Consider the following 16,275-nt stretch of genomic DNA (forward strand, 5'->3'; position numbering starts at 1 on the left):
TTCTTCCACCACGCTATTTAGATATCGTGTTAAGTCTTCGTTAAAATTTGGAAAATGGGTTAACTTTTTCTATCTAACCTTCTCAATTATTGCATATAATCAGCAAATTCTCGTATGTGTAACTCCTAGCAATTTGTCAGAAGAGTTTTTGTAACTCCGTATCATGACTAATTAATTATTTTTTAGTTTTCATGATAATGTCTGTTACGTTGTCCAGTTACTTCCGTTTTCAAAATTTTAACAGAGATTTAACGTGATACCCAAAACGACGAGATCAAAGAAATTTAGACATTTTATTAAAAAAATCAACATAAATTTTATAATTAAAATAATATTTCAAAAAGTAGTGATTTTTTATCCTAAATTTAAAACTTAATATTATTTTTTTGGCATTTTTCTCATATAAGGATTGTTCGAATCACTTTTGAAAGATATATATAGCCGTTAAATAAACAGTGCATTGACTAAGGCAACGCGAATCAATTAAAGCATATAGTGGCCTTGTGGAAGAAGATTGTGAGAGATGTTTGTATGAAAAAGACATTAATCCTACGTTCACATACAAAAACAAACTAAACGTAGCGTAAATAAACCTCCGATTATATACATCACCTAATGATGCATGTGTTTTATGTGTGTTGAAACTTGAAAGTTAACTAGTCGTGATAGACTATAGAAAGGAGATAACTAAATGGAATTAGTAGTCAACCTCTCCTGTCAATTGACTACTGATGATATTAAGCTTCTTAGATGCAAATATATATTTTCACCAAAACATGCTTCCTTCCCTTTGGATACTATATGCATCCTTAAAACCAAGATCTAAGATTTTTTATTATTCAAACTAAACAAAATAAGAATTAAACATTGTGATCAACCTTGTGATATTTAAATCTGTAATAGACAACAAACAAGTGGTGGAAGAGATTGATATCATATCATTTTTGTAAAAATGCATTCTTGATGTAAGAGAGATGTTCACTATAATTACGAAGTGGCAATCTTTATTATTGAAAGGATAAAAAGTTCAGTCGAAGACAAAATTAAACAAAAGGTACAATTATTTAAAGGAACTAGTAAATTACTTAAGAACAACCGATGCAGGAACGCTAATTCTTTACCCAAAAAGTTATAATTAAAAATGAAGATGAAGGAAGGCTAATTAATAAAAAATCATAAGTGGTAAACTAAGTAATCGAACATGAGGTTGTTAATTGGAACCATATAGCATAATACCATTTTCACTTAGTCGACAACAGGTCACAAGATCTTATAAGAAATTAAGAATTTTGTCATTATGTAACGTGCACTCACATATAGTTCTGTTTCTTTTTTTTTCATTGCATTGCATAAATGTCTCAAATTCCTAGAGATTCATAAAGTGTCACAATCATGCCAATTGCAAATAAAATAAAAACATCCCTAGATCATCATCGATGTTCATTACGGGCCATTTCTTGTCAACTTGAGCTACTAAAATTCATTTGGCCCATAGCCGAGGACTAATCCACTTTTCATAATTACAAATTATGATTTTGTCATTTTGGCATCAAGAACACCAACCTAACAAAGTTGTCCTGATCACATTACCTTGATGCATATAGTATAAATTCGTGTAGTATCTAGAGCAAGACTCTAATATAAATGTAGCCATGACTTGCTTGAAATTTTATTATACGTAAGTGGGTTTTAGGTGTGGACTTAGAAACTTTTTTGCGTGTCTCACTCAGCCAATGATACAAAGAAGAAGTTCACATAAGAACCTTTTCCGGATAGTAACAAAAAGATAAGAAGAGAGGCTAGAGCTCCGAATTGAAACAACAATGGATAGTGATTTTTATTATAAAATTCACTCAAAATCCGAGTTCGACGGCCGGGATCATTCCACCAGAGGCTACAATCTGTTGCTCCAGCTGCGTAAATTGGATCATGAAAACCAAAATTGTATCAAATAAGTTTCAGATGCTGATCAACAAATATGATCTCTTGACTCTCCTTACCTTGAACAGAGTCTCTAATCTGTTCTTCACAAGATAGTACTCTTGCTTCACTTGTTGTAAACATCTATGACATCTGAAATTTTCACCGATTTAATTATTTTTATTGATCAGATCTTTAAAACCAATAAATAACGAATGGATTAACGAACATATTGATCAAACTCACGCTTCAACGTTTTGTTGCTCGCAGAAGTTGCGGAAGACAACGCAAGCATTCTTAACTCTCTGTGCTCCTATACTGTTTTGTTTGGCAACATCACACACTCAATAACTTAATATTTTACACATTTCAATATCAAGAAATTGTCATTATCATAGGACATAGGATCAAAATTCAGAACTAAATTAAAAGTAGCCAGTTTAATGTATTTCTATATTTTTTTTGTTACCTGGAGCTGCTACCTTTGAGTTGATGAACATGGGGATCAACTTTTTTGAAGTCTACAACTTGCTGACCTCTGCCAGAGCATAAGAACAGTGAGAAACTCACAAGTTTAAGACGTAATGGAGATAAAAGAAAGAATGTGTAGTGAAGGTTACAGGGATAGTGAGAGATCATTGAGAATCCTGTCAGAGTCTTGGAAGAAGAGTGTGACAACTTGTGAAACAAAATCTGGATTGCTTTCATCTTGTAGTTGCTGCAGCTGCAAGAACTGGCTGTCCAAAATCCCCTTTTGTTTTTGTATACACAAAACATAAGACTTTCCATAATCAGAAACTAATTTTACATAACCTAAACTTACGATTGTCTTACCAAACAAACTACAAAAAAACCTAATAATTCCTAAAACCATTTCTTCCACCTTCAATGGTTGCAACAGGAAAAAAAAAAACAAAAAAAAAAACGTTTTAGGATTTGTTTTAGTTTTAGTTTTATTTTCAGATTTGTTTCCCTTATAAAATGTGAAAAAAACTTACTTCCAAGAAGAGTGATTTGGTGTAATCTTGCAAACTCTTCTGCATCTGAACCAAATCCATCTTCTCTGTTTATTTTGATTTTGTTCTTTTTATTCCTCTGTTTCTTCTCTCTGCCAATAATGGAGGTAAGAAATTGTCCAACAATATACTCCTCAGTACTTAAAAGAGATGAGAACAAAATCCTCCGAATCATTTTTTAAAAAACATTATAAAAACATTGTATATTATAATTATAGTTTTGATTTGGATGTGAGAAAGAATCCAATCAAACAAAAAAAGAAATCAACTTTAAAAAAAAATGGAAGTTGGTAGTGCTGTCAACTGTCTAACCATTGTTTGTGCGCTTTCTCCTCGTTTTTTTTTTTTTGCAAATGTGATAAGGACACAAGAAGAGCATTTGATACTTCTTGATTTGTCTCTTTTTTTTTTTTGTTTTCTTTAATATTTTTTCTTCTATGGAATTTTAAAAATACTGTGCATCTGATATATGAAAAGCATATAATAATATATGCATTGCTCGCATTCAATGTATCTTTCAAATTAGCATCTCTCTGGGGAAACTTTAATTTTGATTTGATCCTCATTGTTTTTTGTCCAACTAGTATTTCTTTATTGCAATAATACATTGATTGGTTAGTTTATACAAAATCGTAAACGTAATGAGTTTATCAAGTGAGTTGTGACTTTGAACTCCATATGCCGCCTAACACTTTTGTAATTTTGTCGACAGCCAACAAAAAAATGCAATTTCGAACTTCTTGTTTGCCTACATCGTCCAATCATGTGCGAGCATTTATTCAAATAAGATATATTATTTTTTTTTCCTTGGATTTTGTTTTTTTTTTTTCTATCATACCAATTAATTTGAACATTTTTTGGTAAGATTATCTTGCTTTCCTTGGATTCCTTGTTGGAGTTTATAATATATGAAAACGTTAAATCGGAACAATTTGGTTTAGTGATGGAAGTAGCTTGCAAATAGTCGGAACTCGGCAGTAGACGCATAAAGGAAGCAACTCACGAACAAAATTGCGTTGTATAATTCTTCAACCCCAGCCGGTGGTGGTTTTATTTTTGTCTTGACCTTCTTTGCTTGATGGTAGGTTTAACCTGATCACTCCGTCTAATCCAAGGGTTTCCGGTTACCGCCAATGAATGTTGTTGGGGCTAGTGAAGTTGGTTTTGGAGCTGCTGACGTCCGGTGGTGGTGCTGCTGACATTCATCATGTAAGTCGCAAGAAAATTATTTGCGTTGTAGTCTTCAAACCCTTATAGCTTAGATGGCCGTACATCTGGTGCATAGTAAGTAAGTGTACAATTGTATTTTCATTTACACTTCAAACACCTCAAGCCAAAATAAACAGTAGTAATAGTATATATATTTCTCCACATTTGGGTTTTGAATGACACGACTCACATACAAGAAGTACGTTTTGTTTAACCAATGGCATAAAACGTAATACACTCAGCTTTTTGTTTGTATTGTGACATACAAGAAGTGCGTTTTGTTAAACTAACTAAAGATTATAAGTGGATCATATTTGATAATGAATCCATCGTCTTAGAGGGTTCTATCACTCATCATGGACCTTTCACATGGATTTGATAACTTACATCATGGTCAGATTTGGACACATATAGAGAGACAAAATCACAAATAAAATTAAATTAATAACTTATCACAAATCAAATGCTTTTTCATGTTAATTTCTATAAATGCCTTTTCATGTTAATATTTACATAATCAGAGAACTTACGAAATGTTTAATGGGTTTAGTAGACTTATCATTCTCAAAACTACTGGTTAACCAAACCTCTTCTTTTCCAAATCATGGGCGCAGCAAAGCCCAACTTTTAAAACATAACTATATTTTGTTTTCTTTCGTTTTGACGTAACAACACTAACTTTTCTTGTTTACAAGATTCATGTATTTCTTATATACACACAGTGCATTTTATGTGAGATTTTTAACATATACATTTCGGTCAACTTCAAGCACACGAATGTCATCTTTGTCAAGTCTCTGGGATTTTTGTCGCTTAAAATACATTCGCAATCATACTCATGCACACCATTCTTATCTACTCATGCACAGTAAATGTCGATTTTTTCCTTATATAATTCGTATTTGCAATCACACTTCCAACACGTCAAGCCAAAATAAACAATATATAGTATATTAGTACAACAGTAGTATTTCTGCACATTTGGGTAAAGATCTCCAGTTTGACACGTCTCACATAATGAATGGGACATGGGACATGCAAGAACGTACGATGCTGCGTTTAACCAATGGCATAAAACGTATTATACTAACTAACCAAAGATTATTAGTGGGTCTTATTTGATAATGAGTCCATCAGGTTCCATATAAGTATGGACCTTTCAAATCTTACTATTTTACATTATCTCCGTGTAAAAGTTAAACTGTGCTTGCTTAGTTTTTAACAAATTAATACGTAAAAGAAGTCAAAAAAGAGTATGCACTTACCCATATCTCCAAGCAATTTATTATAAGAAAATCATTAGCCAATAATAGCCAAATCAATTTTTTTTTTTAAATGCATAAAGCCAAAATTACAAGTCGCTGTAGACGCAGCCAATTGTGAATTTTATTTACTCAAAACAAATAAAAGGTGAGCAAGCAGAACGAGTTACTCGATTTAATGGTTCATAGGCAATTCCAGGTTAAGTTCAATTTACACAAGTAAATGAAATGAGCTGTAGTTTCTATCTCATAGCCAATTTCAGGTTGGCTCAACTGCAAGAAAATGAAGAAGCGGGTTTGAATGCTTAAAGCCCTGATTGGTGAAGATTTTTAAGACTTTAAAATCATTTAAAAGTTTTAAAAGCATTTTATTTACCAATCAAACTTTAATGACTTTTTTATTTTTTAAAGTTTCTACAGCCACTTTAATTTTTTTCTTCTTTATTTTCCTTCTTTTAAAGTTTCTGATAATTAAAGCTTCAAAATGACGCTGTAAATCTTTTAAAGCCAACAAGTTTAAAAACTTTTTTTTTTCTTTCTCCACCATAATTAAAAACTCTATATAATTTTATATATATTTTTATACAAATCTTTTTTTATAGATTAATTATCAGTATTTTTTTTCTCTTTCTTTTGATATCCACTTCTCTTCACAAATTTATTATTTTTATCATCACCTTTGTATTTTCTTATAATTGTGTTTTTAATAAAATTAAAGTCACAATTTTAAATGTTTTTTTTTAACAATCAGATTTTAACAGTTAAAGTATCTACAGCTAAAGTCTCTACAGCCAAATTTTATACAGCCAAATTTTTACAGTCAAAGTCTCTACAGCCACAAATAACAATTGTTACCAATCGGGGCCTAAATGTTGTTTTTTTGTTTTTTGTTTCTTTTGCTTAAATGTTGTTTTTACATTAAAAACAATATATCTAGACATTTTTTTTAATCTAATTTCACATTTTTTATTTTGACGTGTATATGATAAAATAAAATAAATAAATTTCATTTGACTGTATGTTGGAATAGTTTGACATCTAAAGGCAAAAACGCTAAAAGTCTTGATTGTAACACATATTGAATTAAAACATCGAGTTCCCTTCCATTTATGATGCATTATATACAAAGTATAAATATAAACACAACAATCATTGTGAAATTTTCTTTGCATTTCCATTTTTGTGTTTACATGTGAAAAATATTATGCTAATTGTTTTCAACTTTCAAATTCAGATATAAATAAATTTTAAACGCAAACGTTAAACACATTCAGATTTTCTTTTTTTACGTTTGCATATTTGCAACTGCAAAGTCTATCCTTATGATACAGAAAACACTAACATGTTTGTCTCTATCATTTTTTTAATAAGTTGTTATTACAAAAAGAGAACTAATACTTGTGTTTTACTTGAAAGTTAATACTGTAATTAACATCACAATGTAACGTATATATAACACAAAAACAAACACACGAAAAGACATTTAATTATCATGCAATACTTAAAAGTAGCCTCGTTGGTATAGTCTTAGAAAATTTTCGTATATCCAAAAGAGAAACTTCTCTTTAGATTCAGTCAATACCGAACGTGTGCTTACGATGCCTCAGAATTTTCTTCTCCTTTAGGTCCAAAACTTAATAACATATGTCTACTTTTCTAGTCGATCGAAGAAAATAATAATCAACCGTTTTAGAAATTATTGAGTCTTCGTGTATAGACACAATCACACAAGTGATGATTTGACTTGGTCAATGTTATTACCAATTCTTCTACGGTGTTAAAACCCAACATCTCGGACCGGATCAATGGTTTATCATCTCAAACTGTTCTATAAATACCGACAAATGTATCAAGCCAAGAACACACTTTATAGTTTATACATCTAACTCAAGGTTTAATCTCATGTCCGATACTTCTTCTTTGCTCATACCCAAAACAAACCCTCCAAAAGAAACCATGGCAAATAAATCCCTCACAGGCCTCGAGAGTCTTATAAAGCTTCTCCCAACAGGAACACTCTTCATCTACCTTTTACTCAACCCTGTCCTCACTAACGACGGTGAATGCACCACAGTTAATAAGGTCATGTCAAGCATCCTTGTCGGCCTTTGCAGCTTCTCCTGCGTGTTCTCATGCTTTACCGATAGTTTCAAAGGCGCCGACGGATCAAGAAAGTTTGGTATAGTCACCAAGAAAGGCCTCTGGACTTACGCTGATCCGGGATCTGTGGACTTGTCCAAGTACAAGCTCAGGATAGCCGATTTCGTTCATGCAGGTTTCGTGCTGGCAGTGTTTGGGACACTGGTGTTGCTTGACGCTAATACCGCAAGCTGCTTTTATCCTCGGTTCAGGGAAACGCAAAAGACATTAGTCATGGCTTTGCCTCCAGCCGTGGGTGTTGCCTCAGCCGCTATCTTCGCTTTATTTCCAAGCAAACGGAGTGGAATCGGGTACGCACCAATTGCTGAGGAGGAGGTAGCTGCTGAGAAGGAGACCAAGAAAGCCTCTGTCTCTGCCTGAGATATGTTGCTTCTATTGTTTCCAAATTATTTGTTGTAGATTGTAAAAGTATATGATTGTTTGCTTAAACCTTTCTTTAGTTCTTTATGACAATAGCGAAACAATATGTAGACTGAATGTTGTGTTGCATCTTAATATTATTAGAATAAACATAATCATCATATAAACAAGTGTTGTTCCTTGATTAGTGTCCATAGTTTATGAATTCATAAGATTTCCTAGTTTCCATGTATCTTTCGACATCAAATTAGCTTTTATCCGAAAGATCTTCTGCTTTGCTTTCTTGCGCGAATGTTTGAAGCTACCTCGTGATCGCTCTTTGGCTATAACTAAATCGACTTTGACTATATGATGATCAGAAGTACCTTTGGAAGAAACAACTGAATAAGAGCCAGGAACAAATTCGTAAGGTGACTCTGGAGATGCAAGAATGTAGTCCACCCGTGTCCCGTATTTGCATGTTCCTTGTACATCTGCATCAGATCAAGAATTTCACATATGACTATCACTATGATTTGGTATTATAATAACGGAAGAATAATAAAACATTGCAAGTTAAGAGAAACAGAGAGACTAACTTTGTCCTTTGGCAATAATGACTACAGGCTCACATTCCCCTGCATATTCTTTTGAATCTGAATATCCTTTTCCCTTGAGAAGTCTCATCACTTCAACTCTAGGCGTCGGCTTTCCCGAATCCTCATAATACTGTTCTTACAGTAGATAGTTTTTGTTATATATGAAACAAAGTTAACCTGTGACCAAGCTAACGAAATGTTACCTTTACGATGTGGTTCCATCTTGCTATGGAATAATCAGAGCCATCAAGAGAATTCAAGCCTCCAAGCAGGATGTGGGGAGATTCATCTCCTCGAGTAATTGCATCGATTTGCTTCATCCGCCAGTTCTCATCTAGATGGTCAAGTTGAGTACAATACACGTTTACATCTCCAGCCCATGGGACCTCTATAGTCACTTTCAACACATTCCTGCACACACACAAGAAAAACACTTTGAGTCGACCACACACATCAAACACCATGTTTCAGAACAAAAAACAAAGACATTGCATCTTCTGTTGCTTCTTTAACCTGAATATAATTTAAATCGATAACAAAACCGCACTACCTAACTCTACAATTTACGATACCTAGTCCCATGAGCTTACAGTTATAATCAATGCTTCAGGTTGTCTAAGACTCGTTAGTTAAGTAAAAGGAGACAATGATATAGTCAGAAGATTTCTATCACCTAAAATCATCTGCATCAGCAATTCTCTGAACTCTCCACTTCTTTATAGGCCATTTTGACAGTATGGCATTGCCAAACTCCGGCGCCCAGCTCTCTGCAAACACGTATTTCATACCTAAGGCAGACGCCAAATCTGATAATGGCTTCATAAGTGTCTCTTCTTCTGCTTTCACGTCTTGCAAAGCCAAGATGTCTGCATCCAACTCTCTTAACAACTCAGCTATGCTTCTTCTGCTGCTGTATCCGTTAAAGCTTTCTTGATCCCACCAACAAGAAGGAAGACACACGGGAGACCTCATCGAGATACTTCCTCTATTTTCTTTCCCGTCTTTATCATTCTCTACCATACTCAGAAAGCTGTAGCTTTGTGATAAAGAAATCTCATTGTCTGGGAGATTAATGCAGACCTTTGGTTTCCTGGCTGCAGAAGAATGTAATGGAGACTGCTTCAGAATCCCTTTTGGAGAAGGGCATGAGATGTTGTTGCTTCTATCTATATGACCAAGAAAAGCTGTTTCCTCCATGTCTTGCACAACAGGCGCAAGTGAGAACATAGCCACGTTAAACGTGGCAACCCGGATATGTCTTCTGGAGTTTGAGCTCAGATTGATAGAAGTAACTTCCGTTTCAGGGCTCTCCTTTCTTCTCCCTCTCCACCTTGCTTTCCTGAACCTCCTGACTATAACTCTAGCCTTCACCCGTTTCCTGATAACCCATCGAATTCTCGAATAAAGGAAACCAAGCTTCCTTCTAAACACACACAGCATGTAATCTCTCTGTTCCTCTGCTTTCAAAAAATGGAAACAACTACAAAAGATTAACACTTGTAGAGATTTCCTAATAAAGATACAAACTTTTCATGAGACAATGAAACAACAAGACTATAATAAATATCAGATCAATGAAGAGATGAGATAATATTAAAGTATTTGTGAAGAGAAGCTAAGAGCCAACTGCTCCAAGTCTGTTGAGCGTCTCATCTAAAAAAAATGTCAAACCTGCTACCAGAGAAGAAAAGAACAGCAAAGAACCAAAACCTTACCTGTTCATCAACCATCTCAAAGAAATTCTCACAAGTAGGTTCAACAGGAAACTGACAAGAAACTTATATATATTCTATACAAAAGCTAGACTTCTGTGAAGGGTTTAGACTGTGCATGTGTAGAAAAGATATGTATAAAACAAAGCTATTAGTTGACTTTATCAAACAAATATACCAACCCCTGTGACCAAAATATATTTTACCAATTAGTTTGGCATGTTGTTCCTGAATGATTGATTTAGCCACACAAAGTCACAAACCTTAATTCCAAAATTGATATGTTATTTCTATTACACAACTAAAGAAGCATCTTACATTCAAACTTACAAATATGTCAAAACTGAGCCTATGAACCTTGCTTGCTTCCATCACGAATCTTTTCAGAAATCCATCATACCCATTTGTAAGCAAAAATTCAGAATTTGTGTTATAGATGGATGGAGCAGAGAGAGAGGACCTTGTTGAGGTAGGCGTGAGAAACGAACAGGTAGTGATAGTCACGGAAGCGCGTGTGAGAGGCAGCGCCATGGTTTCCGGAGTCTGATAACCCACGCCGTCCGACGACTCCCACCATTGGATCACATCACCGTCATAAGTGTCCGCCGTTTCAAAGACCTTCAACGTTAACCGGTTAATACTGGAGCTAAATTATATATACCGGACTGGTTCAATCAGTTATTGAACCACAAATATTTACGAATTGCTCTCTACAATTTTAAGAAATGTATATTTTGACCCTGGGCAAAAACAAATGTTATATTTTGACCCTTTTATTCTGGTCAACTTATATTTTGATTTTGACGCTTTCGTATATAAATTTAAAATTTCCATTGATTCGAACGAGAAATGATTTAGTAACAACATCAAAATTGAAATATAAGGTTACAGGCAAAATTGGATTAGATTAACCATCCTTAAAGTTTAATACATCCCATCAGAACAAAGCATGGCCGTGTCCTTCCTCTGATTTTTTCTGCTTCTTCTTTCTCTTTTTCTCCATCTTTGTTTCTCCTCGTGATGCCATACGTTTCGCTTGCTGTGACCTTATCTCCATTAGCTTCGCCTTTGCGTCTTTGAAGGGAGCATCAGATCTTGATGCCATCATTTGCTGCAAAAATACCAAATACTTCACTTATTAAAAACCCACCCACCCACAAAGATGAAAGAAAACAAAAAATGCTTGAAGGAAACATCATCCAAAGTGAAATGTGTTTTACCATGACATGATCCATGGCTGCCAAATTGAAACCGATTGTATCTTTGCATGCCTGATAAGTTCCAGATTCATATCAAAACCAATTCATCAATTAAATAAACATATAGAACTCAACAACACTTTTCCTCTTTGCTAACCTTGATTTTTGGGTAAAGAGTATCCCTGAGAACGCTCAAGACTGGTCTCGCAGACGGCGTTGTTACCAACTGGTTGTGATGTGTCTGTACTAGAGTGGTGTCGAGCCTGCAAACCAGCTCTACCTGCAAGGATTTGGTAACAAACTTTTGAGAAATTCTAAGACGACAACTCGGGATCTGTTTTTCGTTCAATTACTCTTTCAAAAATATCACAGGTTGTTGCTTACATTCTACTTTACAACACAAGTCCCGTCTGAGCTGAATTATAGAATCTAGAACACAAAAGGAGTATATTATTTACCTTTTCGGGAATTAGACTCCAGTCTTTCATGTAGCAAAAAAGCTTCATAGCATCTGAGAATGGTAGAGCCTACACAAAATCCGAAAGAGGAAAAGGCGTTGATTAAACCTTGGATTCAGTATTAATTAAGGTACAACCAAGTAACTAGTAAAAACGATGGTTTGATAGAAGAAAGCAACCTACCAGCAAAGTCTGCTCAAGATCATTTGTTTTCACTTTTGAGATGGCCCTGAGAACAAAATCGGATGGAGAATGCCCGAGCATCACAGCGTTGGGTAGGTATTCAGGAACTTTTCCCTTTGTTTTCTCCTCCTGAAAATTGGAAGAAAGAAAAATCACGATGCAAAGAACAAGTAGGAAACAAAGTAGCATCACTAGATATTGGCATAACCATTTTATGTTAACTTTGACTCCAAATTAGCATAAAACAAAGCACCATGGTCTCTATCTGCAATTTGAACTGAGCCCAATGGGGCTTTAACAGCAACTAGGGGGAAGTCATATGCATACGTATAGATAAACAAACAAAGTCACAATTCCCACCTCATAAGCAGCATAACGATTCTTTTCATCTTCTGCTACATCCAGGGCTTCTATAATTGAATCAGTAGCTGATAGCGTTTCTATCGTCTTCTTGCCAGCTAATGCTGCAACACCTTCCTCTGGAATTTCCTCCATTGGTCCATTCCTGTCAACTGATGCATTATCAATCTCAGACTCAAAAAGCTCTTCTAACCTCTTTTCCTTCTCCTCCTGCATCATTTACAGCAAAATTACATTAATTGGCCAGCCGCATATAGTAACTCATCAAAATATACTCAAGTAGACATGCAACCAAATCCACATTCACAACTACAATAGAAGAGTTTATTCTATTTGCATGATTTCCGTATCTAACCTCATCACGCAAATTTAAATAACTTCCAACAGTTGGGAATTACCTCGAGGAAGAAAGGTTCTTCAGAGCGATCCCAGCGACGCATAGAGCGGTCATGAGATCCTGTTACGAGAAAATCACCACGGTTACTGACAGCAAGGCACCAAATCTCTGCATGATGCCCTTCAAGCGTTAACAATAGCTCGAATTTGTCAGCGTCCCAATACTTGACGAGGCGGTCTTTCCCAATGCTGAATAGATAATGGGTATTCCGAACAAATTTTACACCCATGACACTGTAAAACCAAAACCACGTGTCACTAAAGCACCAGACAAATCTTTTAATGACTCCTAGGAGTCTTATACACAAAATATAATATTTCCGGTAATAATCAACATTTTACTAGCCAAGTAAATTTGTTGGGAAGATGCGGGAAGAAAAAAGAGTTTTCTGCTTATATCATGTCAAGCAATGGTCATACTTTTTTTTTTGCATTTTTCCATTCTAAGTCTATTAGAGAGAGGAAATGTTTTGCTAAAACCAGACAAAATTATAATATACACGGAAAAACTGAGTCCACATCATTCAGTATGTTATGCCATTTGAGAATTATGGTACGAATTGTGGAGGTACCTGTCACCATGAGCAAAGATAGACTTGTGACAATCACCAAAGTCCAAACCCCATATTTTCAAATTTTTGTCTTGAGAACCAGTTACAATCAACTCTCCATCTGATGAGATGTCAATGCACATCACAGGTAACTTGTGGCCATATAAGGAGAGGTAGAATTTTAGGGAATCCATGTAGAAAACCTGAAAGCAATATAAGGTAAGTAAGTTGATGTTACATAAGTCAAGGAAAATAATATTACGATAGATATGAATGTGGTTAGTGTATCATTTATATGACGTTACTTAAATTAGTTTTTTCTCCTTTAAATATGTCATTAACAGAATACCTACCTTCACTGTGGAATCAAGCAGTGCAACTGCTATATGTTTAGCATCAGGACTGATAGCAACAGCAAGTACATCGTCATTCATCTTCATGGACTTAACATTTGAAACAGTGAGCTGTTTGGTAGCCTGCAGATTATCAAACATGTTTTAATCAAATCATGTTAGCATACTCTAACATACTACTCAACACTAATAAACAATGTATCAGTTCATCAACAGCTTTAGTAATACTTGGCAATTCCGGAAATCAAAGGCACAAAACAGGAGATGAAAAAGAAAGGAGTGTAATGAAACAATTTATAAAACAAAAATGCATCTTTTACTTATTCTAATAGGGGAAAAAAAAGAAAATGAAGGTCAGGAATCTCACCTGGCCAGATCTCTGTTTGACTTGGTACTCCCAGAATTTGACTTCATGATCTGCACTGACTGTGACGAACCCATTACCGTTTGGAATAGGTGTAATTGACCAAATAGTGCCACCATGAGCCTCCACTTCTTCCACTTTGGTAGCACTTCCTATATCAATGATTTCAAGAACCCCACTCTTGGTTCCAACAATACCATACTTGTTGTTTTGGGGAACGATCAAACTGCATAATCCATATCCTGATTCAATAGTGCGGAGACAGGAACCTGTACTGGGATTCCAAATTTTGACTTCACTGTAACTGGTTGACATCAAAAGGGTGTTATCTTCACTGAGGGTAAGACTCCTCACGTCAGAGCGATGTCCTTGGTGTTCAATGGTAACAGTTTTCTCGTTTTCGCTGCTCTTAAGGGAATAGAATTCCAGTGAGTTATTGTTCAAAGAGAGAGCTAATGTTCCTAAGGAATTTTTTGGAGCAATCGGACAAAAAGAGAAAGAGCTGATTTTTCTGCCAGCTCTAATGACTTGTAAAAGCTTAAAAACATCAGGGACAGTAAGACTAGAAACAGCATCCGCTTGTTCAATTTTGGCACCTGCTTCACCATTACCGGTTGGATTTTCATCACCCAATTTGGAAGTCTTCTTCTCTTTCCTGCGAAGCCTACGCTTTGCTTTCTGCTTTGCCTCAGCTTCATCCAAAACTCGGAATATTTCAATTGTTTTACCTGCCATTTGACAAGCCAGAAGATTTCCCGAAACATTAAATCTAACTCTTGCAACTCTATCCTTAGTTTGTCTCTGAATTTCCCCGAACGGCTTTAAAATTTCCCACTTGCTCTCTGTCGAGTGATCTTCATCAGTTTTGATATCATTTGCAGTTGAATCTGATGCCAATGATCCATGAGACAAGTACTGCTTGACAGCATAAAATCTAAGTTCTTGATCAGCCGACCCAGTAACAACATATCTCTCCTCTGGATCAGCATCCACTGACCAGACTTCAGTATGATGGCCGCTAACTATTTGCATACAGTGTTGAGTCTCAAGATCCCAGACTCTTAAGAACTTGTCCTTAGATGAACTAACAAGTTTCTTACCAGAATCCAAGAAAACAAGATCTGTGACCTGCATTAGACATATGAATATTGCTTTGTCAAAAACAACAATGAAAAAGCCACCAGAAAAATAGTATGAATCATCAAACACTACATCATACAACTGTAAAACTAAGATAGTAAAGAACCTGATCACGGTGACCACGGAGACGAAAAAGGCCTGATTCGCCAACAACATCCCACAAGATAACATCATTATCTTTACTCCCCGATGCAAGCATGGACCCAACCTTATTGTACCTTAAAGCAGTCACAGCCCCCTTATGACTATTCAAATTAACCTCACAGGTTCCTTTCTCGGAATCCCATATCCTTATGCTCCCATCTGCATACCCAACTGCCACCTGGTTTTATCACACAGAATCAAACAACAGCTTATGAAACTCAATACTACAAAGCACCCATGAGTATTAGATAATTGTTCTCTTGGCTAAGCAATTGTTATTCAAAAACGGCATTTTTAAGCTCTATTTAGCAACCAAATTGATATATAGAGTGAACAAACAAAAAAGTAAGTACCAAACTAGAAGCAGGGGAGGCGGCGATGGAGGTAACGGCGAGAGATGGACCGCTGCGGGAAGAGGAAGGAGTTAGGGTTTTAGTGCAGACACCTTGACGGACATGCCAGATTCCGACCTTCTCCAACGCCGGAGCAAGCACATGCTTACCCTTAGAGTCGTAAGCTATGTTCGAATCCAAAGATGAAATCACGCCAAAAGAGGACGCCGCATTATACCTTCGGTAAGCCTTCACCATTCTCCAAAAGAAAACAAAGAAGCTTTGATTGTATTTGTCTCTTCTTCTTCTTCGTCTCCTTCCTTCTACTTCATTTAGCTTTTGGGTTCTAGGGTTTTGGAGAGGTTGAAGGCGTTGCTAACATCTAACTGTTATTTTAATAAATTGTGATAAAGTCTTAAACTTTTTGTCAATTCAATATTTGACCCCTAGTCTTAAACTCATCGGACCCAACAACTTTTGTTTTTTTTAGTACAGTATTATTATTATTATTTTTTTCAAACATTCTCAGTGATATCAGCAAATAGTCTTAAACACAAAAACAACAAATAGTCTTAAAA

The 16,275-nt window shown here is 35.4% G+C and overlaps 4 protein-coding genes across 6 annotated transcripts; 1 reads left to right on the forward strand and 3 right to left on the reverse strand.

Moving 5' to 3' along the window:
• LOC104746578 (histidine-containing phosphotransfer protein 1) lies at positions 1,637-3,106 on the reverse strand. The gene is made up of 6 exons (XM_010468090.1): positions 2,919-3,106; positions 2,541-2,671; positions 2,390-2,458; positions 2,167-2,238; positions 2,001-2,073; positions 1,637-1,913 (listed from the first exon to the last, which is right to left on the reverse strand). Exons 1-6 carry the CDS (start codon positions 2,976-2,978, stop codon positions 1,854-1,856), a joined length of 465 nt encoding a protein of 154 aa, XP_010466392.1. The 5' UTR covers positions 2,979-3,106; the 3' UTR covers positions 1,637-1,853.
• LOC104746580 lies at positions 7,252-8,109 on the forward strand. The gene has a single exon (XM_010468098.2). It carries the CDS (start codon positions 7,310-7,312, stop codon positions 7,925-7,927), a length of 618 nt encoding a protein of 205 aa, XP_010466400.1. The 5' UTR covers positions 7,252-7,309; the 3' UTR covers positions 7,928-8,109.
• On the reverse strand, positions 8,041-10,887 carry LOC104746579. 3 transcript variants are annotated; one of them, XM_010468095.2, is made up of 6 exons: positions 10,678-10,887; positions 10,548-10,596; positions 9,179-9,962; positions 8,709-8,916; positions 8,506-8,635; positions 8,041-8,400 (listed from the first exon to the last, which is right to left on the reverse strand). In XM_010468095.2, exons 3-6 carry the CDS (start codon positions 9,943-9,945, stop codon positions 8,126-8,128), a joined length of 1,380 nt encoding a protein of 459 aa, XP_010466397.1. In that variant the 5' UTR covers positions 9,946-9,962; positions 10,548-10,596; positions 10,678-10,887; the 3' UTR covers positions 8,041-8,125. The 3 variants fall into 3 exon arrangements, with proteins under 3 accessions (XP_010466397.1, XP_010466394.1, XP_010466398.1); XM_010468092.2 differs by lacking the exon at positions 10,548-10,596 and having other exon boundaries at positions 10,678-10,886; XM_010468096.2 differs by lacking the exons at positions 10,548-10,596; positions 10,678-10,887 and adding an exon at positions 10,221-10,535.
• Positions 11,032-16,073, reverse strand: LOC104746581 (WD repeat-containing protein 3-like). The gene is made up of 12 exons (XM_010468099.2): positions 15,719-16,073; positions 15,328-15,543; positions 14,085-15,209; positions 13,718-13,840; positions 13,386-13,567; positions 12,816-13,047; positions 12,418-12,627; positions 12,058-12,186; positions 11,875-11,943; positions 11,574-11,696; positions 11,438-11,488; positions 11,032-11,328 (listed from the first exon to the last, which is right to left on the reverse strand). Exons 1-12 carry the CDS (start codon positions 15,953-15,955, stop codon positions 11,155-11,157), a joined length of 2,871 nt encoding a protein of 956 aa, XP_010466401.1. The 5' UTR covers positions 15,956-16,073; the 3' UTR covers positions 11,032-11,154.

Source organism: Camelina sativa, chromosome 15 (genome assembly GCF_000633955.1).
Source record: "Camelina sativa cultivar DH55 chromosome 15, Cs, whole genome shotgun sequence".
In the NCBI taxonomy this organism is placed as follows: Eukaryota; Viridiplantae; Streptophyta; class Magnoliopsida; order Brassicales; family Brassicaceae; genus Camelina; species Camelina sativa.

Excerpts from the sequence above, each read along its gene's own strand:
- LOC104746578 (XM_010468090.1), bottom strand. The coding sequence starts at position 2,978 with ATGGATTTGGTTCAGATGCAGAAGAGTTTGCAAGATTACACCAAATCA. Across the intron at positions 2,672-2,918 it reads CCAAATCACTCTTCTTGGAA|GGGATTTTGGACAGCCAGTT; the intron begins GTAAGTTTTTTT and ends CAAAAACAAAAG. Across the intron at positions 2,074-2,166 it reads GAGCAACAAAACGTTGAAGC|ATGTCATAGATGTTTACAAC; the intron begins GTGAGTTTGATC and ends TGAAAATTTCAG.
- LOC104746580 (XM_010468098.2), top strand. The coding sequence starts at position 7,310 with ATGTCCGATACTTCTTCTTTGCTCATACCCAAAACAAACCCTCCAAAA.
- LOC104746581 (XM_010468099.2), bottom strand. The coding sequence starts at position 15,955 with ATGGTGAAGGCTTACCGAAGGTATAATGCGGCGTCCTCTTTTGGCGTG. Across the intron at positions 13,048-13,385 it reads ATCTTTGCTCATGGTGACAG|TGTCATGGGTGTAAAATTTG; the intron begins GTACCTCCACAA and ends TTGGTTTTACAG. Across the intron at positions 11,697-11,874 it reads GGAGTCTAATTCCCGAAAAG|GTAGAGCTGGTTTGCAGGCT; the intron begins GTAAATAATATA and ends AAATCCTTGCAG.
- LOC104746579 (XM_010468095.2), bottom strand. The coding sequence starts at position 9,945 with ATGCTGTGTGTGTTTAGAAGGAAGCTTGGTTTCCTTTATTCGAGAATT. Across the intron at positions 8,917-9,178 it reads GCTGATGCAGATGATTTTAG|GAATGTGTTGAAAGTGACTA; the intron begins GTGATAGAAATC and ends GTGTGTGTGCAG. Across the intron at positions 8,636-8,708 it reads GATGGAACCACATCGTAAAG|TATTATGAGGATTCGGGAAA; the intron begins GTAACATTTCGT and ends CTGTAAGAACAG.